This window comes from Thamnophis sirtalis, unplaced genomic scaffold, assembly GCF_051295495.1.
Source record: "Thamnophis sirtalis isolate CommonGarterSnake01/CBP01778 unplaced genomic scaffold, rThaSir2_p1.2 scaffold_9, whole genome shotgun sequence".
Taxonomy (NCBI): Eukaryota; Metazoa; Chordata; class Lepidosauria; order Squamata; family Natricidae; genus Thamnophis; species Thamnophis sirtalis.
In genome coordinates, this window is record NW_028261389.1 from 19193409 (window position 1) to 19218207 (window position 24799).

Below are 24799 nucleotides of genomic sequence, written 5' to 3' on the forward strand. Positions count from 1 at the left end.
AGGTGCTACTGCAGAAAAAGATTCAAATATACTTTTGTGAGTTTCAATGAGCCCCTTAGCTCTATACCTGGAAGATACTGATAAAAATGTAATTAATATAATAAATAATGTTCAGCAGAAGCCACTGAAGTCCATGCTGAAGGTTCTATCAGAAAAGCACAGCTGGCAATCAACTTTTTGGGGGTAAGGAGGGACAGGATACTTTTTATAGTTGTAGATTTCACCCTTGAAGGTTGCAGGAGAATTGTTTGATGACAACATCACCAGAGAGAAAGGGATGAAAAATTGTATTTTTTTTCATGGTGAGAGGAAATTTATTTTTAAGGGCAAAATGGATGTTTTAGTCCGGAAAAAGGCTTTTCACATGAGTTTTGTATCTTTATAGTGCAAAATAAAAGCAGAGCATATGGAGCCTGTCCTACTTCTGGTGGAAACACCTAGAAGTGTAAGAGGACATTTGCTTAGCTAGCCAAATTAAACCTATCAGTCAGAGGAGCAACAGCTGTTGTAACCAGATGAACCTCATATCCCTAGAGAGAGAAAAAAAACCTTTTGCCATTTTGTTCCTAATAGGAAGAGTGTGGATACCTTAAAAAACAAGCAGACAAAAAAAAAAGAGAAAAGGGAAAATGTGTTTGGACATCCCCACTACAATTTCTACACACCACAAGAATATTAACATTTTTAGACTTTGCTTTATTACCAAGCAATTTCTGCAACAAAAACATTTGCAAAGGGAAGAAAAGATGGTTATTACTTTTCTTCTTGGAAAAACAACAACAAAGGCAATTGGGATATAATTATTGCAGGTTATGTATCATCTCTAATAGGATAAGAATACAGAAGCATTATGAAAATAATAAGTCTATTGTGAAGGCACATAGTTGCAGAATAAATCTTAGGAATTCCAGCTGTCCGGTCACAGGCTCTTTCAAGGAGAACATGCCTGATTCTTCCGGAACTCAGCAAAGTCACACTGGCATATTTGTGTGAATCTTGTCCATAGTCTGCAATTCCAGCAAGTAAAAACAATGCTTCAAGCAAAAACATTTCCACGAGGCAGCCAAAATCTGCCTTAAACCTTGTTACCCTGAAAGGTTTCTTCATGGGGCATCATTTAGATTTAGAATGACTGAGCTGGAAGGGACCTTGGAGGTTTTTTAGTCCAGCCTCCTGCTCAACCAGAAAAACCTATACTATTTCAAATCAGTGACTGTCTGGACCCTTCTTGAAAACATCCAGTGATGAAGCACCCATAATTTCTGGAGAAAAGCTGTTCCACTAATTAATAGTCCTCATTGTTAGGAAGTTTCTCCTTGATTCCAGGTTGCTTCGCTCTTTGATTAGTTTCCAACCATTGTTCCTTGTCCTGCTCTCTGGTGCTTTGGAGAATAATTTTCTGCACAACAGTTTCCCCTGTTCTTGTGCTAAACTGTATGCAGAATTTCACGGAAAGGTAAAACTGCAGGACATCTGTGTTTATGAAGAGTTCTCTGAAAGTTATTAAAAGATTCTTAGCAGAGGCCAGTTCTAACAATGCCTCCTTCTCTTCAAGCTATTTCTCAGAGCTAAATGAGGATTAAGAGCTTAAGTGCTTGTATTTACAGCTAACCATAAATGCAGATGCTTTTAAATCCTTCTTACACTTGTCAGTGGCATATTTCATCACAGGAAAGATTCCTATTCCCCCCTCCCCCACATTGCATTTCAGAAGGTAATTCAGGGAGACCTCTGTCTATGGATTAAATTTGAAACCAAGCAAATATTTTCAGTAAGAGAAAAAAAATCATTAAAATGAGTTAATCTATTTTATGAAATGTTTAATTGTGTTTGATAATGATAATAGTGCAATACAAAAACACATCATCAAACACAGGGGTGTCAAACTCAAGGCCCGCAGGCCGGATTCGGCCCACAGGGTGCTTAGATCTGGCCCATGGGCTTGTCCTGGAAACAGTGAAGGACCGGCCTGCGGTGCCTCTGCCACCAAAAATGGAGCTCGGGAGGGCAGGGCTCCGTTTTTGGCCATGACGGTCTCCTGCAGCCTTCTGCCAGCAAAAACGGAGCTTGGGGAGCTCGTGTTCAGCCTCCCGGGCTCTGTTTTTGTTAGCAGATGGCTGCAGGAGGCCATCACAGCCAAAAATGGACCTTCAATGAGTGATATCAAGATGGCCACACACACCCATCCTGGCCATGCCCCCTGGCTATGCCCAAGGGCCTCAGCTGCCCAAGGTCAAACACAACTCTGATGCGGCCCTCAATGAAATCGAATTTGACACCCTGATCAAACAGAAAGGACATCTATCCAGCAGTATTTGTGATGTTTTCTTCAAGTAGGATGTTATGTTGAACACTTTTTTGTGTGCTTTCAAGTCAGTCTTGATTATTGACAATTGCCTGAACAAGTTTCTTGGCTGGATTTTGGAAATGGTTTGATTTGGAAACAACATTGCTTGTTTCCTAAGGCTCAGCGGGAATAAATGACCCAAGGCACCCAGTTGGCTTTGCATTGTAAGGTTAGGACTAGAACTCACAGTCTCCTGGCTTTCTTAATCAAAATTAGCAAAGGAAAATAAATAAGGGAGGGAAATGGAGGAGGGAATGGTGGGAAAGCAACATGAGCAAGGCAGCATTTTCTGAACAGTAGAAAATCCAATTTAAACATTTAAAAAGAAAAGTTTAGAGACTCAAGAGACTGTATGTATAGGATGGCTTTGTGCTACGAATATGAATAGAACCCACATTTCCACTGAGACTACCAAAATAATGTTAAGGATGCTTTATAACCATGATGGCGAACCCATGGCACGCGTGCCACAGGTGGCACACAGAGCCCTCTCTGTGGACATGCATGCTGGCCAGTTGGTCATCAAGTTTCCAAGGCACTCATGTGCACCAACCAGTTGGTCATTGGGGTTCTGAGGTGCGCATGCGCGCCAGCCAGCTGGTCGTCGGGATTCTGGTGCTTTGGCCCGTGTATGCGCCTTCCAGTTTGGACACTCTGTGCCTAAAAGGTTCACCATCACTGCTTTATAAGAATCCTTAAAAAGTAGCTTCTATATACAGCTTTGTGCACAAACATTTACAAAGTTAACCCTTCAACTTTAAATTTACACTAAAGTACCATGAGTTACATACATCCCATCAAATGGAAATGGGGGGAAAAAAAGACATGTTTCAATATTCAGTTAACAGTAGAAAATAAAAACACTAGATGGTAGATGTAATATTTGGGATAACTTCAATTAAGTTACATCTTATTTTATTCCGGTTTCTGGTATAATATATAGTCAAGTCTCCTTGTTTAATATATACGTACAATCATATTTGTCCACTTTCTGGGATTTGGCAATTGTTTCCAATGTTGTCTATGATGGGACAGTAATGTTATTACTGGCTTGGGCCCAATCAGGAAATATGTCCAGTTGGAAGAGTCTAATTCCCCAAGTATTTATGGCCAATGTAACAATCACTAGTCCAATGATATTAACACCAAAGCCAGCTTTGATCTGCAAATAAAAAGAAAAACCACAATAATGAGTATCAATCTGAATAAGGGCTTACAGTTCAAACACACCAGGTCTGGATAGGTTCTGACATATATTTTTTTCATAGACCAAATCCCGGGTGCATTTAGATCAGCTACAGTACTTAATTGGATTAAATCATTTCCTTCTGTTTCCAGATGTGTCCTCATGTTCACTTTGCCAAACTACAGCCAGCAAGGCACTAACTGGGTTGAAATAACTCTATAGTTAGAGTTATAACTAGCTCTATCTCTATCTCTGATCTATCTATGTCAGTTTTCCTTGCCATTTTGAAGATGGATGGACACATAAACTCTTAAACTTGTCAAGGTTGAGAAACACTAATCTATATTTTCTGTCTGATATTTTCTTAATTCGAACCAAGACTTTTCCTTAACTATTTTTGCCTTTTGTAGCATTTTTGATACCATTTGTTGAGAGTTGGGGATGGTAGTGGCAATAATAGTGGTGGTGGAAACCATAATTTTAAAGCTATCATAAATGTAATTTGTACACTTACAAATAATGTAAATCTATTATTACTGCATCACAACATTTGTTGCACTGCTTCATTGTTTTTGAAATGTTCTTGGTTTAGTTGTGGGTGCTTAGTACATACCATATCTTTGATTTGACAGTGCCCATAAGTGAAGACAATGGCATTTGGAGGGTTGCCCACTGGTAGCATTACCGCAAAAGAGATGCACATAGTGACAGGGATCAGGGTGTACAGTGGGTTGATTTGGAGGCTTTCGGACTATAAAGAGAAAGAGGAAGACTAATTCTTTTGGTCATATGCATAATAAAACTGGAAAAACAATATTATTACATCTAGGGCCATGGCTTAGTATTAGACTAACGCACAGGTTATCTAGATTCACATTTTTCTTTCAACCATAGAGGTACCGTGCAAGTTATTGGAGAAATAAATAAATAACAATTAAGCTCAGAGAGCACCAAGGACCTTTCATTTCAACTCTGAACTACAAATATTCTCTATTGCAGAGGTGGGTTGCTCTTGGTTTGACCCGGATCAGGCGAACCGGTAGTAATGGTGGCAGGAGGCTCTGCCCACCTGCCCGGACACTTCTGCGCATGTGCAAAAAATGTAGCACATGCACGCGAGTGCGTGGGGGAGCGTGCCCAAACAGGTGATAAAAGAATTGGGAATCCTTAACAGTGGAGCCCACCACTGTTCTAATGATATGACTTTCTGATGTCTATGTATCTTGTGACTAGACCATGTAAAAAAGGAAAACTGCCCTCTCTAGCTCTAAATGTGCCCCTTATCTTAAATGATTGCCTAACCTTGTTTTAACAAATCCTAATCTGTACTCACCATACCACATAGAATTGGGAGGAAGATTGTTATGGTTGCAGGATTGCTAACAAACTCCGTTACTACGGACACCAGGAGGCAGGCCAGGAGACTGACTGCCCAGGATGGAAGGCTACTCAGGGACAACATTTGCCTCCCAATCCACGTCGAAAGTCCAGAGGTCTGAGGGGCAAAGAAAAGGAAAAACAAACAGATTGTAGTTCTTGCAGTAGCTGTTCCAAGCATTAACCCCCAGTTCTGAAGGAATAAAAAAAGTGGCTTCAATGCTTCCACATATTGGCAGTTCGATTGTTCATGCAATGTGTGAATTCCCCTCAGATCTACTCTCATTTATTGCCTTCCCTTGAGATTCTGTTAAAAAGAAGTCTGGGAAAGACTTTAGGAGGAAGTGAATCAAGCATGTCTCTATCTGTTTATCCCTTTTCTGAAGAGCCATTGTGGCGCAGTGGTTAGTATGCAGTATTGCAGGCTAACTCTGGCCACTCCCAGGAGTTCAATCGTGACTGGCTCAAGGTTGACTCAGCCTATCCATCCTTCTGATAAAATGAGGATGGTAAAATGAGGACCACGTTTGCTGGGGGCAATATGCTGACTTTGTAAACCACTTAGAGAGTGCTATAAAGCACTATGAAGTGGTATATAGAGCCGAGGTGGCGCAGTGGTTAGGGTGCAGTACTGCAGGCCACTTCAGCTGACTGTGATCTGCAGTTCAGCGGTTCAAATCTCACCGGCTCAAGGTCGACTCAGCCTTCCATCCTTCCGAGGTGGGTGAAATGAGGACCCAGACTGTGGGGGCAAGTTGCTGACTCAAGTTGCTAAAAAAATCTGTAACCCGCTTAGAGAGGGCTGATAGCCCTATGAAGCGGTATATAAGTCTAATAAATAAATAAACACTGGCAGCATTGTAGTTTTGTAGGCAACGTAGCACTTCATCACATAAAGCAGTGTTTCTTAACCTTGGTAGCTTGAAGACGTGTGGCCTTTAACCCCCAGAATTCTGGTTGGCTGGGGAATTCTGGGACTTGAAGTCCACACACCTTCAAGCTGCCAAGGTTGAAGTAACATAGATATTACAATGGGTGAATATCCTGAAGTTAATTATCTTACCTTGCATCCAGCTGCTAAAGCATAACCTCCTCCAACCAAAACTACTATCTCCCATGGCATTGTTTTCTCAAAGTCCTTCCAGGTGATTATGGACTCTCCTGAGTTAACATCCATAGACTTATTAACATGGCCTGTGACAAAATAAAATATACTTGCTTTGTTTCTAGATTCTTTTGCAGATGGGAACTGCACCGTCTAAGAAGAAATAACCCAAAGGTGATTTTTTTTTTCAGGAGGCAACTGGATTTTCTTGGGTTTTTTTCCCTTTGAAGGTGTTTTGCTTCTTATCCTGCCATTCTCCACTATCCTGTCAGAACTTAAGAAGCTTCTTGGATGAGAAGTGAAACATCTTCAAAAGAAAAAAAAACAAGAAAGTCCAGTTGCCTCCTGAAAAAGTATCTTTGGGACAACAATGACCTGGATGACTGAGAATCTCTACAGACGTCTACAAAGAAATACTTTCTCAGCAGAATGTGGAAATCAGTAATGTCTAAGGTAACATCTTGCGCCTATCAGACATATTAGATGAATACAAGTTGAGACTCTAGAAAGACTGCAGAGAAGAGCAACAAAGAGGATTAGGGGACTGGAGGCTAAAACATATAAAGTACAGTTGGTGGAATTGGTTATGTTTAGTTTAATGAAAAGAAGGACTAGGGGAGACACCATAGCAGTGTTCCAATATCTCAGGGCCTGCCACAAAGAAAGAGGGAGTCAAACTATTCTCCAAAGCACCTGAGGGCAGGACAAGAAGCAATGGGTGGAAACTAATCAAGGAGAGAAGCAACTTGGAACTAAGGATAAATTTCCTGACAGTTAGAGCAATTAATCAGTGGAACAAGTTGCCTCCGGAAGTTGTGAATGCTCCAACACTGGAAATTTTAAAGAGATTGGACAACCATTTGTCTGAAACTGTATAGGGTTTCCTGCCTAGGCAGGGGGTTGGACTAGACGACCTCCAAGGTTCCTTCCAACTCTGTTATTCTATTCTATTCTAAAACCAATGTAACTGGAAGGTATCAGGTTAAGCAAATGTAGTCTAAGGTAATGGACAGGAAGGTTTCTGTCAGAGAAGGCTATGATGTTTGGGGCACTGACTGCTAATATTTAGATCTGGCAATTCAATTCAATTTATTGAACTCATAGAGCAGTAGGTCAGAATTAAAATAGCTATCTGAAAGCTGCAGTTTCCTCATCCTTCTTTTTGCCCTTGGCATTCACAAGCTAATATTAATCAGAATATGTGTAATTCCTGGCCTGTGGCAAATTTTTAATTTGGTCTGTTGTCCAGCTAAACATCTACTCCAAGGAGACTATCTATCTGGGAAGTAACAGTATAATTGTGACCAACAATTGTGATGTGAATATGCAAACTCAGTTTTGGATACTGACACCAACTGAAATAAAACAATGTCAAACGTTGCTCCATATATAAGCCTTCATACCTTTCGTCTTTTTCCAAAAACATGGCTTTTTCGCTGGAATCAAAAAGAGGAGAAAACCAAGGAAAACAGAGACGGTGGCATCTGTCCGATAGCCTTTCCTAGGAAAACCATGAAACAGTTTTACAACAGATGCTGGGTGTAATCAGCAGATAGAGGAATTTTCTGATGCATGTCCTCTTTTCCCTTACTGGCTCCATGCACATGGCATTTATTTGACGAGTCATGGTTTCTTAAACAAGCCATGGCATCCTGGTTTTCACATAATTCCATGCTATAATGCCTGGATCCTCATTGGGCCACAACGGAGCCAAGCTATGTTTTAGCATGGAGTGCAAAGATTTGCAAGAACATTCTGTAATAATTACCGAGTCAGGCAATTTTATCTTGCATGGTACAGAAATTGTTTAAGGAACAAGAAAAATGGATAAGATAAGTGGAGGAATTATGATATTGTTCTGTATTATTTCCCCCACAACCAATGAGAAAGTGTGGATGGTGGCTTCCAGAAGCAGACTACAGATATTCAAAGAATATATAGTAGTAGAGATGGCAATCAAGGGCTCAGTGGCTCAGTGGCTAAGATGCTGAGCTTGTCGATCAGAAAGGTCAGCAGTTCGGAGGTTCGAATCCCTAGCGCCACGTAACCGAGTGAGTTCCCGTTACTTGTCCCAGCTTCTGCCAAGCTAGCAGTTCGAAAGCATGTAAAAATGCAAGTAGAAAAATAGGGACCTTTGGTGGGAAGGTAATAGCATTCCGTACACCTTCTGCATTTAGTGATGCTGACCACATGACCACAGAGACATCTTCGCACAGTGCTGGCTCTTCGGCTTTGAAAGGGAGATGAGCATCGCCCCCTAGAGTCAGGAACAACTAGCACATATGTGTAAGGGGAACCTTTACCTTTAGAGATGGTAATTTAATTACCCTCAAAATCTGGTGGAAGACACATTCAGCTTAGTATGATTCTTCCAGGAAATTCCTAATTTGTGCTGCTGTTGATTTTCTCATTCAAAAAGTGAAGAAATGAACAAGAAGACCCAAGGTTTATAACAGTACAGCTGGTCCTTGATGTACGACCACAATTGATCCCAACATTTTTGTTGGTAAGTGACACAATTGTTAGGTGAATTTTACCCCATTTTACCACCTTTCTTGCCACAGCTGTTAAGTTAATCACTGCAGTGTGTTAAGTTAATAACATGATTGTTAATTGAATCTGGCTTCCCCATTTGACTTTGCTTGTGAGAAAGTCACAAAAGGTGATTAAATTTCTCGGGACACGACATCCATCATAAATATGAATCAATTCCCAAATTTTAATTTACGTAACCATGGGGATGCTGCAACGGTCATAAGTGTGAAAAATGGTCATGAGTTTTTTTTTCAGTGGTTGTAACTGTGAATGGTCACTAAATGAATTTTTGTGAGCTGAGGTTACCTATGTTAACCTTATAGTAGAAATTCAGCGGAGAAATGGGAGCATCAGAAATATTGGGGATTATAATTATTGTTTATTATATTGTTATGTGATCATGTAATGGAGGAGCTCTGAATCTGAATTTAAACACAACATCATGCACACATCCTCACACACACCTCAGAGCAATGATGAATAGGATTGCTCTGAGTTTATTATTCTACATGTTACACAAGTACTACGTCAGGAGAAGTTAACAAGAGAAAGATCTCAAACCTAGAATTCCTAAAAAAAAAATGTAGACTTAAAAATATTTTAATAAGGAAAGAAATGAAAAACAGTAGAAGACATTATTTCAGTTACAGGGGAAAAAAACTTTGAAGATCTAAACACACAGAAGGACACGTACAGAAGGTGAAAAGAAATAGAGGTTATCAAACATCTGGAATCATTCTTTCCATGCTCTACTCTGTGATGGATGATTCTAAACATTATTTTGCTAGCATGTGAAATGATATGATATTTGAAATGATGTGAACGATAGCTTTAGTCCAACAGGACTGGAAAGATAAGGTTTTTGCTTGTCAGTAGTACACTGAAAAATATATAAGTATGAGAAAGTTACTGGCTATGTGCTGTTATGGAGAAAATACATGATAAATAAGGAGAAATTTCCTGAACATTTAATCAGTGGAACAACTTGTCTCCAGAAGTTGTGAATGCTCCAGCACTGGAAGTTTTTAAGAAGAGATTAGATAACCATTTGTCTGAAGTGGTGAAGGGTTTCCTGCCTGAACAGAGGATTGGACTAGAAGACCTCCAAGGTCCCTTCCAACTCTGTTATTCTATTCTATTCTAAATAGGCCTCGGTTATGTCATTTTGTATAAATACAGAATTGAAGCTAGTTGATGAATACAATTAAAGTTGTAGTATATGGTGGAGATGAAACATGTACGAGAATAAATAGGATGATTCAGCACTGAGCAAGAAGTAAGACAAAAATGTAGGGTGACCCAATATCATTTAATCTATTTAATGTATGGATGCATAAAGATTGCTTGTACTAACATTACATTTTTGTTGGTTAGCAACATGAAGTTACTTGCATTTTTATATTCAGGTGAATTCACGTCAGCAAACATACCTAACAGTCATTTTTTTCCTTCTCTTTTCCCCTCAGCAATAACCTGCTAAGGTGGGATGGGCTGAGAGAGAGTGATTGGCCCGCTTTCATGCCTAAAATAGGACTAGAATCCACAGACTTCTCGTTTCCATCCTGGTGCCTTAACATATTTAATTTTTGGCTTTCCATTTCATATTTATAGAGAGCCAATTTGGTTGCCATGGGTAAGGCCACTTCATTTCAACCCTAAGAAGGAGTCAATGGCAAAGCCATTTCTGGATCAACTTGACAATAAAATTACAGTTTGAGTTTGAGTTTTATTTCATTTATATGCCGCCCTTTTCCCTAAGGGGACTCAGGGCGGCTCACAACTCAAAAAGGGAAGGGGGGATACAAACAGTTTAACAAGAACACAAAACTATACATAGTTAAAAAGCACAACAATCATACCATTCGAGATAGGGGCAGCGGATCTTTAGCCCCAGGCCTGTCGGAACAGCCAGGTTTTAAGGGCTATGCGGAAGCCTGGAGGGTGGTGAGGGTTTGAATCTCCACGGGGAGTTCGTTTTAGAGGGTCGGAGCAGCCACAGAGAAGGCTCTCCTCCGGGTAGTCGCCAGTCGACACTGGCCGGCGGATGGAATTCGGAGGAGGCCTACTCTGTAGGATCTAATTGGTCTAGTGGAGGTAATTGGCAGTAGGCGGTCTCTCAAGTACAGGCAAATGCCAGGAGTCAAGATTGTGGCTGTTGCTTGGTGGGCAAGGCATGGCTTGGTGGGTGTTGCTTCGTGGGTGTGGCAGCGGAAGGCTATCATAAACTCTCCATTCTCTCCCCACTCCAGGGGAAGGTTATTGCAAAATCTGCATTTCCACCCCACTCCAGGGGAGGGATGCTGTAAAATGTGCTTGTACCATTATTGCAGTGGTGAGATTCAAAAATGTTTACTATCGGTTCTGTGGGCGCGACTTGGTAGGCATGGCATGGTTGGTGGGCGTGGCTTGGTGGGCGTGGCAGGGAAAAGATACTGTAAAATCTCCATTCCCTCCCCACTCCAGGGGAAGGATACTGCAAAATCCCCATTTCCTTCCAATCAGCTGGGACTCGGGAGGCAGAGAATAGATGTGGGCGGGGCCAGTCAGAGGTGGTATTTACCGGTTTTCCAAACTACTCAAAATTTCTGCTATCGGTTCTCCAGAACTGCTCAGAATCTGCTGAATGCTACCTCTGGTAAGGACAGTGAGATACTGGTCTAATCTAGCTGAGAATCTTCTGTTAAGTCTAGCTAACGGTCAAATTAAGCCATTATATAACGAGTTTTCTGATTTACAGTTGAGTTTTGGTGCAGGAAACTCGACCTTGTGCTTCTAAGTACTGTAGATACTTACTGTTCAAAGAAGGAAGACCAGCCTGGAACAAATCCAGGCTCTCTTGTAAACCAGAGCAAAGCCATCAAGATGAAGAAGAATGCAGTCATCATCTCAGGATAGCTAGAAAGGAAATATTTATGTATATTTTAAAAGAGGCGTTTAAGATAGAATCCCACAACCCAATACTTTGTTGATTAGTTCCATTCAGAATGTAGAAGGTAGTTCCTCCATGTTGACTTCATCCATGCTGTTTCTTGGATCTTGGTCCACGGATATATAATTTCTCAATCTGGCACTTCCAAAAGTACTGAAACAGCAGTAGCCGGAACTTCCATCCAGCTATCATGTGTAGAAAGCATAGAAGTTCTAATATGTCTGGAAAGTGACAGATTGGTTCAGTGTAATACCATAAGTGTATTACGCTGTTCTCGTTTTATACTTGTTTTTTCTTTACTTCATTCTTGTTCCCTTTAGAATTACTGTATGGTACTTTTGATTCTGTTTGGTTTTGTTGCACATTGTCCAGAAATGGTTCAGAGTTGGGTGGTGCCTAATTTGAACACATTTAAATTAAATTAAATTAATACAGATTCCAGGAATGGTGTAGCGGGCTCAAAGGCAAGATTTTAGGCAGACATATCAGCTTTACTTGCAAAGTAAACTGCTTATATTGCTGTTTAAAGGTGATCCTTTATAAGCCAATTAAACTTATAATTTACAATTACCTAATTCTACCACTGGCTATAATAATTCTCAGCTACCACCACTCAGTGCAAGAAACCTGTTACAAAAAAATTTGCATGTGGACTATGAACATAAAATGAGGTAATTATTTTCAATAGCAAGAAAGCTACTCTCCAAATGAATAAGGTGTCAGGTTTCTGAAAGATGCCCTAATTGATTCATGAGCCTCGAGCCAAGTTTCAAAAGAAAACCAGTCATTTATTAGGAGCACCATTTCGGCAATACCTATTGCAGTCAGATCTAAGCCTCATTTCAATTATAGCTGAACTTTATCACTGTTAAGGAACAGGTCCTCCCCTCAGTTTGTGTCATAAATCACATTCTCCAACTAAGTGCACCTCTCACAAGCCTGCTGTAGTAATCTGAGATCTGACTCTAGCCACAGGTATGCGTGGAATTTGCTCCCCCACTTTCCTCACCATGGCAACTTTATGAGTTTACATAAGGGTTTCATAATGTCTAGAAGTGGAATGGGTACCATTTTTCTTACCTAATATCTCCCAGCTTCTCGTATTCTTCTTGGATTCTCTTCTCAGACATTTCTTCCCTCTTAGTCTTCTTCTTCTTGCTTATTGAGCAGGTTTCTCTGAAACTGAAAATAAATAGGAGATGGGAAAAGAGAATGCAGTTAGAGCATGGAACTCCAGCAAGATTTGCAGCAAATCTATATTGGCTCTGACATCCACACCACGGGGAGAGTTGAATTAATGTCAGAAAAAAGTATTCAGTTTACCAACTGGGTTTGTTCCTCAGTACTCATAAAAAGGAACAGAAGGAGGTCCTTCTGTGTACATTTAGTTCATAAAGTATTTAAAATCCTTTGTGGATTTTTCCCTGAAATGAAATAGATTCATACCATAATTCATTTTGGAATTGGTGTTTCTAAGCACAACAACACAAGAAGAATTTTTCTGAATCAGATCACAGGAGTATATAAGTCAGCATATAAGCCAGCAATTGCACCCAGAGGTGCAATTCAGCAGGTTCTGACAAGTTCTGGAGAACCAGTAATCAAAATTTTGAGTAGTTCAGAGAACCGGCAAATACAACCTCTGGCTGGCCCCAGAGTGGGGAGGGAATGGGGATTTTGCAGTATCTTTCCCCTGCCACGCCCACCAAGCCATGCCTACAGAAGTGGTAATTAAAAAAATATGAATTTCACCACTGATCTGACCCACATTACTTACCATCAGCACAAGTAAACAATGTATACATATTTTAAGTCTATTTCAATTTAACCAAAGTGTGAAGGTCAAAACCAAACTATGATTTACATCTCAGTTTGAACTTGTATCCGATCAAGCTTTTTTTGATGCAAAATTAAACATTCTGATTTAACTGAAGTGGTTTTAAAATTCTAGTTTGCTTTCCAATTGTTTTTACTTTGAGTTTGCATTTTACATCATACCAAAAGATATGGACAAAGGCACTTACAGCTCTAATGATCCAATTTTCAAAACTTCTAAAGCACAGGAAAGGAAATTCTATTGACTTGGGATATTCTCCTTTAATAAGAATTGGGTTTTTGCTTAACTTCTGTTCTTTGGGCAATCTTATCCCATCTCTTTCAGCTTCTGGCTTCCTACTGCCATATTTTCCCCATTACTTGGAACAAGCAAGACAGCTTTAGGCTTCTTTAAAACTCCAACTTTTGGATCATTGCTATGTCACGTTTTCAATATAATACATTCTTGAATTCATTGCAGTAAACAGAATTACAGATTCATAAACCCCAAAATGTACATTTTGTAATAAAAAACATTTGAAATTGGCAGTGCCAACGGAATGTAACTGTTAATTGTGCAAAAATCATGTTCAGACCTGTTGAGTATATATTATTTCTGATTTATTATATCTTATTTTTATTAGGAAACAAAATGTCTCAAGAGATTGATTGGAGCCCTTCCAGATAAGGCCAATGGCAGCTTGAGGTCATTGCCAGCTTCCAGCTATTTGTGTACTGGCATGAAAACAATTTCTTTCTTTATAATAATCCTCAGGGTTGCAAAACAGTCTCCTTTTAAAAAGATTAACTAAAACAAATGATACAAAATCTAAAACAGTTGAAAGCAAAACCTGCTATTAGAAACAGAAGAATACAAGAATCATTCAGGTTACCAGAACTGGGCTACACAAATCCCAGCCATTAAATTGTTTCTATATTCTATGCCCTGATCTACTAATTATCTGGATGTTTACAGCCCAGTTCTTGTAATGTAACTGTAAATGTATTATTTGTTACTTGCTGATGCTAGTCCTTGGCCTCCATTTCCTAGCTTTGATAGTCCATAGTGGACACTGGGACATTTTTGGTGTAATATCAGCATGATGTAGAGCCGAGGTGGCGCAGTGGTTAAATGCAGCACTGCAGGCTACTTCAGCTGACTGCAGTTCTGCAGTTTGGCTGTTCAAATCTCACTGGCTCAGGGTTGATTCAGCCTTCCATCCTTCCGAGGTGGGTAAAATGAGGACCCAGATTGTTGTTGGGGGCAATATGCTGACTCTGTAAACCACTTAGAGAGGGCTGAAAGCCCTATGAAGCGGTATATAAGTCTAACTACTATTGCTATTGCTATGTAGTGCTCTTACTCAGAGATGGGCATCATATTCTGTAACAACTGGTTCTCTCAGAACCAAAAATGTGAGAATGCAGGCAGCGAAAAAACAACGATTATATAGGATGGGATAGCTCCAGTGCGGGTTGAAACTACCACAGCAGAAACTACCACAGCAGCCCACCTCTGCTCTTACTATAGATTGAGAGTGTCGATAGATAGGGCAGGTTTCTGTCGGACCCAAAAACATGTGGTGATTCTTCAAAGCCAAATTCTTTATTGTTTCCATACCTGTAGACAGAATCTTGCCAGAGTAAGCACTTTATTATCTGCTATTCCCATATACTCTGGGAACTATTAGGGAAGGGCTGTCTCTTTCTGCTACACATAATATCTGGACTTAGTTGTCTCTTATTCCCCCTCATTCTCCTGCCCGGGAATCCAGCCTAGTATATTCCACCACAGTTTCACTTACTTGCAACCAAGGAAAAGCCAATGCATCCAGAACCAGGTTAACACCAGCATAATGAGCGAGATAGGTAAACTGAATAAGAACCAGGTTCCAAAATTCACCACATCTGAATTTGGGTAATGGCTGTAAAGAAGTCAAAAGAAATGTATTCACAATTTATTTAAAGCTTGCTTGGGCATCACCAATTCACCACCACCCTTAGTGTGGAAGAATGTACGGCTTTTACAGTATTATATTATTTTAAACTTGTTTCATCAACCCAAGGGAAGAAGATCAAACAGGAGGGGTGGGGGGAGGGGAAGACAAGAAAGAAAAAAAGGTTGAATTCATTGAAAAGGAAAAAAAATCTTAGCAGTCAGATTAGCAACTAAGTATGCAAATACCAGGAAATACCTTCCCTCTGATGTAATCATTCTCTTAACTACCATGGGAGAATTTTTGATGAAATCCTGCAGGGTTGCAAGACTGCCCCTATCCAGAGTGTCTGCTACATCTTTCCAACCAAATGCATTGGAAAGTTACCCATTCCAGCTAAATCTTATTTGAGTAGAATAAATTTATTGTGATACTGATGGAATGTTTATGAAATACAACGTCTAGTAGCTTTAGAACAGTATTTGTCAACCTTGGCGACTTTAAGTCCTGTGGACTTCAACACCCAGAATTTCCCAGCCAGCTATGCTGGCTGGGGGATTCTGGGAGTTGAAGTCTACAGGACTTAAAGTCCCCAAGGTTGAGAAACACTGCTTTAGAAGAAGCATATCTTTCCCCTACCCCATTTTTTCTGTGTAAAAGATTGAAAACCAGCCACAGGCCTGAGACTAGGAAGAGAACACAAATCTTTGGTTCACGAGTTTCTTGACTCTTCAAGGGCTTTCTAATCTTCCATCAAACTCATGGTCTTTGATGGGAACTTTTCTATGTAGATGAGCTTCATTTGGTACTTTCTCACCATTTATTTGCAGAAAAGAATTGGAAGCGATCGTATGGAATCCAACTTTTTGCTTAATGCAAGATTCCAGATTAAAGCATTGGCAGTCAACGGCTGTCTAATCTCTCTCTGAACATATCCAGCCACATAGAGCTTGCCAATTCTTTTATCATTGGTTGTTATCTTTAGGATGTTTTCCCTATCGTTCAGATGGCCTATGCCATTTTGTAACTTATAGCTATTGTTTTGTCTCCTGTACTTTAGGATAATACGCACTAAGGGGGGAAAAAAATCTCAGCCATTTCTATGCAGCATTTTTTCAAGTGTGAATGGAGCGGTGCAGGGGCCTAGAGACAGAGCTCTTGCCTCACAATCAGGAGGCTGTGAGTTCGATCCTAGGGAGAGGCAGATATTTCTCCCTCTGGGCACACTGAGAATATATCTGCTGAACAAAATTCCACATGGACGACAGGAAGGGCATCTGGCCATTAAAACACTCTGGCTCCATTTAGTTGCCCAGACTCCACCCTGCAAGGGGTCATTATGTGGGTCATTAAATTATGATGATGATTCTTTCAAGTGTGAATATATACTCTTCAATTTTCCCTTTTTGAGACTAAACAGTTTCCTCAAATTCTCCTTTTAGAAATAATTTCCAGATCATTATGTGAATGAAATCTCTTTAGCCATGGTGGAAAGAACATCATGCCCGCCTGTTTCCTTAGTTTTCAGGGATCAGGGTAAACACACATGTTTTCACATCAGTTTCAGCCAGAGTTTATTAATACTTACTTGTTGAAATATTCTAGGAAGATGAGGTTGGTGGAAGTGCCGATGATGGTTGTGAGTCCACCGATAGTTGCTGCGTAGGAAACGCTCAGGGAGAGGCATTTGCAGACCATATGATCATGCTTGGATGGATATTGCTGTTTGCTATCTTGGTCCAAATTTTGAGATTGGGATGGCAGAACAAGTATTTGAGCCTGCGGGGGGCGGGAAAGCACATCATTTGTGTTTGTCCATGTGTTTGCTTTAAACAAACATGGGAGTCAATCTTCATTCTTCTAGACCAACATTCTCCAACCCAGGGTCGTGAAGAAATGTTGAGACTGCAGTTCTCAGAATTCCTGGTCAGCCTGGAAACGTTACTCTTGTTGTCTTAGTATTCTGATAGCTGAAGCTCCAGCAAATTTGCTGAAGGCTGAGTTGGAACAAATTATCAGAAAGACCTTCAAACTGAAATCACACAACTGCCCTCCCAAGCCCCCAGGAGCACTCTGGAAGCCTCCTAAAGCCTATGCACAGCTATTTTGGCGAAGGGGGCAGGGATTCGGGAAGCCAAAAATTCTGTATTCAGTGTATAAGACGCACCCAGATTTTCACCCTCTTTTTTTGAGGGAGAAAGGTGCGTCTTGTAGTCAGAAAAATACAGTAGGTCTTGACTTCAGAATGGGACAACTCACTGCCCTCACTTCTTCTACAGCATCAGAGCATGATCAAGAGCCGAGGTGGCACAGTGGTTAAATGCAGCACTGCAGGCTATTTCAGCTGACTGCAGTTCAGCAGTTCGGCTGTTCAAATCTCACCGGCTCAGGGTTGACTCAGCCTTCCATCCTTCCGAGGTGGGTAAAATGAGGACCCAGATTGTTGGGGGCAATATGCTGACTCGGTAAACCGCTTAGAGAGGGCTGAAAGCCCTATGAAGCGGTATATAAGTCTAACTGCTATTGCTATTGCTATGCTGGGAGCTGTAGTTCATCAATATCTGGAAGGCCGCACGCATATATACATGGATTCTACCTATGAGCAGGAAATTGAATATCCTATATAACCTGTCAGTTGTCTTTACTACTTCAATGTGTCCTGTTTGAACTTTTAATGTTTATGCTTTTTTGTTGTTCAAGTTGATTTTTAAAAACTCAGTGAGTGTCGTTTTTTTTCTTTGTATATTTTTGTGTTATTTATTACATATTTAAAAGAGAGACAAGCAACTTCTGTAATAGAGAGACGGAAGAGATGAATACCCTGTTTTCCCCAAAATAAGACCTCCCCGGATAATAAGCAGAATCAGGCTTTTGAGCGCATGCACTAAAATAAGCCCTCCCTGAAAATATTGCAGCCATGAGGTGACCATGCTCGCTGCCTCCTGCACCTCAAAAATAATAATACCTCCCCAAAAATAAGGCCAAGCACTTATTTCGGGGGGGGGGGGGAGTGTGTCAAAAGAAAATAAGACCCTGTCTTATTTTTGAGGAAACATGGTAGATATATATGATTGCAGTTGTTCTACAAAAGAAAAGGGTTGATTTCCCCCCCTTGTTTATGAAGATAATCTTTAAATACAAAGTTGAAAGCTGAAACTATATCTTGTTCTGGCCTTGCAAACTGGCTAACAGCTCATTGAATATTGCTCCAATTATAAACTTTAAAAACATGTTTATCTTCAGTAAGTCTATTTCTTCTTCAAGCCACTGAGTTTCTTGCTCCATTTTCTTCTTATAAGACAGTTAATCTAGAGCTTCACTGCCTAGTCAACAGACAGCACAGTAGTCAACTGCACTGAAACAAGAAATCTACTTTGCTATAAGAATTAACATCTGGAGATGATTGCCTTACCATACATACTAGGAAATTATTGTGGTTAACCATGAAATTGCAGCATGGTTGAATCTGATCCTTTTCCTGGAGCAGTCCAAATTTAATTACATTTTTAGTTAACTGGAGCCATAGTATACCAAAAATAAGCTACGATGTGACTAGCTAATTTCTGAAACTAAATCTTATTGGGTGAAGAGTAAATGAACCTGGACTTAATGTTTGTCTCCACACAAAATAATGTTCTCACCTGGGGTAGATGTTGCCCATTGGTTCTGGAATTCATTGAGCCAATCGTGTTGGCTATCATGTGTACCCCATTCATATTCTGAGGGAACAGAAATATTTTATTAGAAAACATCACTTTTCATCTTCTTCCATCACTACCCCACCCCACAAAATTCTAGGAATATTTCCACAAGTTAATCGTTTGGCAACAACTTTCTAATCTACTATGAATACGTTTAATCTAAAGAAGGTATTTTCCTGCAAAATCAGAATGTGCATCATGAGGTTTGCCCTTTGTCACTTTATTCTGAGTAATAAAATTTAGAAAAACAGAGATTGCATTTATTGTATCCATGAGGGAGATTCATTTTTCCTATCAATTCTCATTTTAGTAAGAAAGATTTTGATTCCAAAAAAATATTTTGCAAAGAAGAAGAAATTTCCTATTAAATCAGAATAAGCCTGGTCTTGTTTATTGGGGGAGGTGGTTTTATAAATATCTGGGAGTCAAGCCACATGAACTGAAATTGGCAGCCAGTGCAGTGATCATATACTGGTGTTAAATCTACTGTCACTGATTAGCAGGTGACTAATCTAGACAACTGAAGCTTACAGGTGATCTTCAAAGACAGCCATGAGATGGACTTGTTTAGATGTGAAGTGATGAGGACACAAATCACTTTTGTGAGGACTTTACAATTCAGGCAGGCTTGTAATTGTTATACCAGCCAAAGTTAACCACAGCTTCTATCTGTTGTCCCAGAAAAAGTGATGAGTTTAGGACAGGGGTGTCAAATTTGCATCATCACGGCGTTGTCACTTGATGTATCACAACTTTCCCCCCCCTTGCTAAACTGGGCGTGGGCATGGCGCATCCAGCCCATGGGCCACAGGTTTGACAGCCCTGGTCTAGGAGGCCCCTCAAAGTGAAAACATGCTTAAGGGGAATATAAACGCTCCATAGCTCTCAGATAGTCTTAAAACTTCCTGTACAGTTTCTGGATGGTGCTCCTGTATCCAGAAACAAATATGTGGACATGTACACTATCGGTTGTAATAGATTTGTGCTTTGTACTGAAGACATGTCCCTGGAACTTTTGCCTATAAATCTGAATAGTTATATCTTTATGTTGGTGAACTGCCTATTTCATGGCCTTGTAATCTCTTGCTGTCAGCTATTAGCAACTACGTTGGCCTCTGCCAGGCAAAATGGAGCTGATGTAGTCATTCAGCTTCTTTTTGACCTCTTTTTGAGCCTCGTGTACTAACCACCCACTCAAACATAGCTAGATTGTCCCATGGAATCTCCTCCAACTCTGTCCTCTTCATTACATCTGCTAATAAAAAGCTTTAACAAAGATTCGCTTTCATCGGCTTCCCCAGAGAATCCCAGGAATTTAGATGACTTTAAATACATTTGCAAATAGAGATTTCTATCCCCTCAATCCAGTAGCCAAAGTACAGTCAATGCCAGTGGTGGGTTGCAGGTGGTACGCCCCGGTACGGGTATACCAGAGCCTGCCCGGAGTACCAGATAGTGCTCCGGTATGATGCTCCGGAGGGTCCACCCACCTGCCCGCGCTCCTTACCTGTCTTTAAAGTTTTTAGTGCTTCTGCGCACACGGATGGCACATACAGCACCTGCACAATGCTCTGCTGAGAAGTTGGAGCGTCGTGGAGGCGTCACTGGATGCTAAGATGCGCGCGCTGCATGCATCCATGTGGATGCCGCCGGGCCCGTTCCAACTGTACCAGTTGGAACGGGATCCGGAACCCACCACTGGTCAGTGCCCAGGGAAAGAACAGCCCATCTAGCAACATGAATTATTATGTTGTGGATATCCTATTGAAAGACTCAAGTCAGATTAATGATAAACCCCCATAGATAGTGAAAAAAACAAGAAAGTCCAGTTGCCTCCTGAAAAAGCACCTTTGGGACAACCATGACCTGAATGACTGAGAATCTATACACACCCATGTATAAAACATGAAGAATGGGGAGGAGGATTCAGCTTCATCCCAAACAATAATACTCATGGTTGAGACAAGGAAAAAAAAGGATTCTAAGAACCCAATTTTTTTGAATTACAAATGCAATATTATCAAGCCATCTTCATGCAAGTGGAAGATTAGTGGAGATAGAGCCTGAATAGCTTAGAGAATATGAAGTCCTACATAAGTAGTCCTAAAACTGGATAGAACTCTAAAATGAAACCAGATCAGTATTGTAGATATGGATACTAAGTTTATTAATGCAGTTTAAGCTTATATTAGCATAGAATATGGAAAAGGCCCTTTAGGGCTCTATACTGGTGTAGGCTTTCATGGCCTGTAACTGTTGGACAGCATTGGGCTTCAAGGTGTACTGACTGTTGGGTCCAGAGTATATTTCCTGATGTGGGAACAGTGGCTGCATTTTCAGAGGCAAAGTGACCTGCTATTAAGACCAGGGACCACTAATCATCTGGGATTGCATCTGGGCTGCTGTCAAGACATCTGGATACAAAGACCAGGGGTCTAGGCCATAGTCACTAAGCTCTGAAGGCCAACATTGTCCTCCTCAACAAATTACGAGAAGTCTTATAACACAATTTTGTATTTCTTTGGATAATGAGGTCAATGATCAAATTGCTGATACTGTTAGAATGTTTTTTTCTAGCATACATCTGAAATCCATACCCTGTATTCATAGATCATGTAGAACAGATCTCAGGTAAGGATCCAATTTTAAAGACTCTACTGTACTCCTTTTGGTTGCCTCTTTTCAGGATGAAACATTCCTGTGTCTTCCAGTCAGTTGCCATGGAGTTTAGTTTCTTGTCCTCGAAATCATCCTCCCCACTCTTCACTGAACCTCTTCCAGCTTGTCTGAATCCTTTTTAAAATGTAGCACCCGGAACTGAACACAATTCTCAAAGCAGGGTCAGACCAATATTAGTATCTAGATTACTTTAATGAAATGGGGCATGTTATTAACCAAGGAAGCAACTGCTAGCATCATTTTGAGTTATAAGAATGCTCAAAGCATCCTCATTTTGTAGGAAGCATAGCAAACAAAAAATGGAGAATGGGGTGAAAATATGCCCATTTCTCCAGAATAAAAACAAATTATAGATGTTAGAAGACATACTGTGGGCTTCTTGGATTATTTTATAACTTCCATATCTGACATGGTTCCATTCTATGGGATAGTGTTTTCATCTGAGCTCACAAAATCCACAATGTGGCTTTGTTTTGGACAGCAGAGGAAAAAGAGGGAATTGTCCCATCACTGTTTTACTACGGTACCCTAGGATAGTCCTTGTGAAAGATATAGAGAGTTATTGAAGCATAAATTCATACCTTGGAGTGCATCAGAGAGCTGAAATCAGCAGTTGTAGCACTACAGATAACAAGGGGGAATAAAAAAGGGATAAACATTAATAATGAATTATAGGTGTGCCATAGCATATATTCCCAGGAAATCATGCATCCAATTCTGTTATCCCAGCACTCCTGCAACAAATGATAAGCTAATGCTTAAATTCATGCAAGTGATGTAAGAAGGGTCAAACAGGTGTTTTGTGTGCCTGCCTGGGAGAACAAAAGGTGAGACCAGAGCAGTTTTGTTTACAGCTTTTTCTTGTGTCCTTGTTTTCTCCAGCTCACAAAAAGTGGAAGACTGGCTTGGAGAATAGCTGTGCTGTTTCCACCTGTCCAATAAGCAGCTGTTACTTCCCACGTTATTGCAGTGCTGGGCTTTACAGAAATCTCTTTGTAAATTCACTTTTTAAAAATGCATCTCAACTTTGACTCATTTTACAAAGAGGTCATTGGAGATTTGCATCCCAATGCAATTCTGCTTTGCTCTAGTTCTAGGTTTAGTTCTGAGTTATGCAGACAGAATTCAAGATGGTGGAAGCATGCCAGGAACACAGAAAGAAGGGATAATTTCCCTTGGGGTGGAAAATTATCAAGTTGATTCTCTTTTTTATTGGTGATAATTCTAGTGAAAACTGAGGGGAAGGAGCATCTGAATATTAAATTGAATATTGAAAACCAAGTATATGCAATATAATTGGGACGCGGTGGCTCAGTGGCTAAGACGCTGAGCTTGTCGATCAGAAAGGTCGGCAGTTCGGCAGTTCGAATCCCTAGTGCTGCGTAATGGAGTGAGCTCCCGTTATTTGTCCCAGTTTCTGCCAACCTAGCCATTTGAAAGCACGTAAAAATGCAAGTAGAAAAAAATAGGAACCACTTTGGTGGGAAGGTTACTGTTCCATGTGCCTTTGGTGTTTAGTCATGCTGGCCACATGTCTTGGGATAGCACTGGCTCTTTGGCTTTGAAATAGAGATGAGCACCGCCCCTTAGAGTCAGGAACAACTAGCACATATGTGCAAGGGGAACCTTTACCTTTATATATAATAAAATATGGCTGCTTTTATCCTTATCCCTTGGGGGAAAAGTTCCTTCCTTCCTTCCTTCCTTCCTTCCTTCCTTCCTTCCTTCCTACCTACCTACCTACCTACCTACCTACCTACCTACCTACCTACCTACCTACCTACCTACCATAAACATTAAAAAACCACATGTAATTCTTTTCTCTCTTAAAACTTTTCAATCTCTAAATCTCTCTTGATATAATATCTCATTTTCTGCTCCTGGTATGTTATCTCATTGTGACCTGAAAGGGTTCAAATGTCCATTAGAGCTGGACAGGCTTCATTCTTACTCCTCGTTGATGAAAATGAGCTCCAGGGAGCCTTGACCATGTTTGTCACCGAGACCTAAAATAAAAGAGACAAGAAAAAGAGGCAGGATTAGGGCTGGTCTCAAGCATTGCTCGATGTTCTCTAAAAAATAAAGTGATGGTTGAAAATCACTTTTATAGAGGGCCTATAACAGTGGTGGCGAACCTATGGCATGCGTGCCAGAGGTGGCACTCAGAGCCCTCTGTGGGCACGTGTGCCATCACCCCAGCCCAGCTGCATTGCATTTTTCCCACAGGGGGGAGAGAGAGGGTGGAGGGAAAGAGAGAGGGAGGGAGGGAGGGAGGGAGGGAGGGAAAGAGAGAGAGAAAGAGAGGGGGGAAGATAAAGTGTGGAGGGAAAGAGAGAGAAAGAGAGAAAAAGAGAGGGAAAGAGAGAGAGTGGGGGAAGAGAAAGAGTGGAGGAAAGAGAGAAAGAAAGAGGGGGAAAGAGAGAAGGAGAGAAGGAGGGAGGAAGGGAAAGAGGGAGAGAAAGAGGGTGGAGGGAAAGAGAGAGAAAGAGAGAGGGAGGGAGGGAAAGAGAGAGAAAAAGAGAGGGGGAAGATAAAGGGCAGAGGGAAAGAGAGAGAAAGAGAGGGGGGGAAAGAGACAGAAAGAGAGAGGAAGGGAGGGAAAGAGAGAAAGAGAGGGGGAAGAGAAAGGGTGGAGAGAAAGAGAGAGAAAAAGAGAGAAAAAGAGGGAGGGAAGGAGGGAAAGAGAGAGAAAGAGAGGGGGGAAGATAAAGGGTGGAGGGAAAGAGAGAGAAAGAGAGAGGAGGGAGGGAAAGAGAGAGAGAAAGAGAGGGGGGAAGAGAGAGGGAGGGAAAGAGAAAAAAATTATTAGAAAACTTTTTCTTTTTTATTGTTGCTAAATCTAATATTTAAAAAGCAGAAAAAAAATGAAGGAGCATAAAAGTACATTTATCATGTTTTTCTTAGAACAATTAGCTGGCCTCTCCCTTGTTTATCATTATTTTATTATCATTAATCATAGTATCATTAATAATGAGGTAAAACCTCAGTATTTAGGTTAAATTGCCATGTTGGCACTTTGCGTCAAATAAGTGGGTTTTGGATTGCAGTGTGGGTCCTTGGTCTCTAAAGGGTTCGCCATCACTGGCCTATAACATGCTTCCCAAATTCCAAATGTGTCCACTGATTTCCACCCGTTGATTAAAGGTACTGATAAGCTATTAATAACCTTGTCTTCCATGATAATTAAG

At 40.6% G+C, this 24799-nt stretch overlaps 1 protein-coding gene across 2 annotated transcripts in view; it reads right to left on the minus strand.

Annotated features, from left to right (window-relative positions):
* Positions 1 to 681: 681 nt before the first annotated feature.
* Positions 682 to 24799, minus strand: part of SLC13A4 (solute carrier family 13 member 4) — a 54892-nt gene continuing 30774 nt past the window's right edge. Inside the window, exons 5-17 of one of the 2 annotated variants that reach the window (XM_087722996.1) lie at positions 23563 to 23617; positions 22193 to 22232; positions 18873 to 18950; positions 16820 to 17010; positions 15100 to 15219; positions 12560 to 12661; positions 11344 to 11445; positions 7419 to 7516; positions 5974 to 6104; positions 4867 to 5028; positions 4147 to 4284; positions 3320 to 3509; positions 682 to 1007 (exon numbers count right to left, since the gene is read on the minus strand). In XM_087722996.1, coding sequence (XP_087579122.1) covers positions 3369 to 3509; positions 4147 to 4284; positions 4867 to 5028; positions 5974 to 6104; positions 7419 to 7516; positions 11344 to 11445; positions 12560 to 12661; positions 15100 to 15219; positions 16820 to 17010; positions 18873 to 18950; positions 22193 to 22232; positions 23563 to 23617 — 1358 coding nt within the window. In that variant the 3' untranslated portion in view covers positions 682 to 1007; positions 3320 to 3368. Of the gene's footprint in view, positions 1008 to 2179; positions 3510 to 4146; positions 4285 to 4866; positions 5029 to 5973; positions 6105 to 7418; positions 7517 to 11343; positions 11446 to 12559; positions 12662 to 15099; positions 15220 to 16819; positions 17011 to 18872; positions 18951 to 22192; positions 22233 to 23562; positions 23618 to 24799 lie in introns of those variants that run through there. The other variant, XM_087722997.1, reaches the window with a different exon arrangement.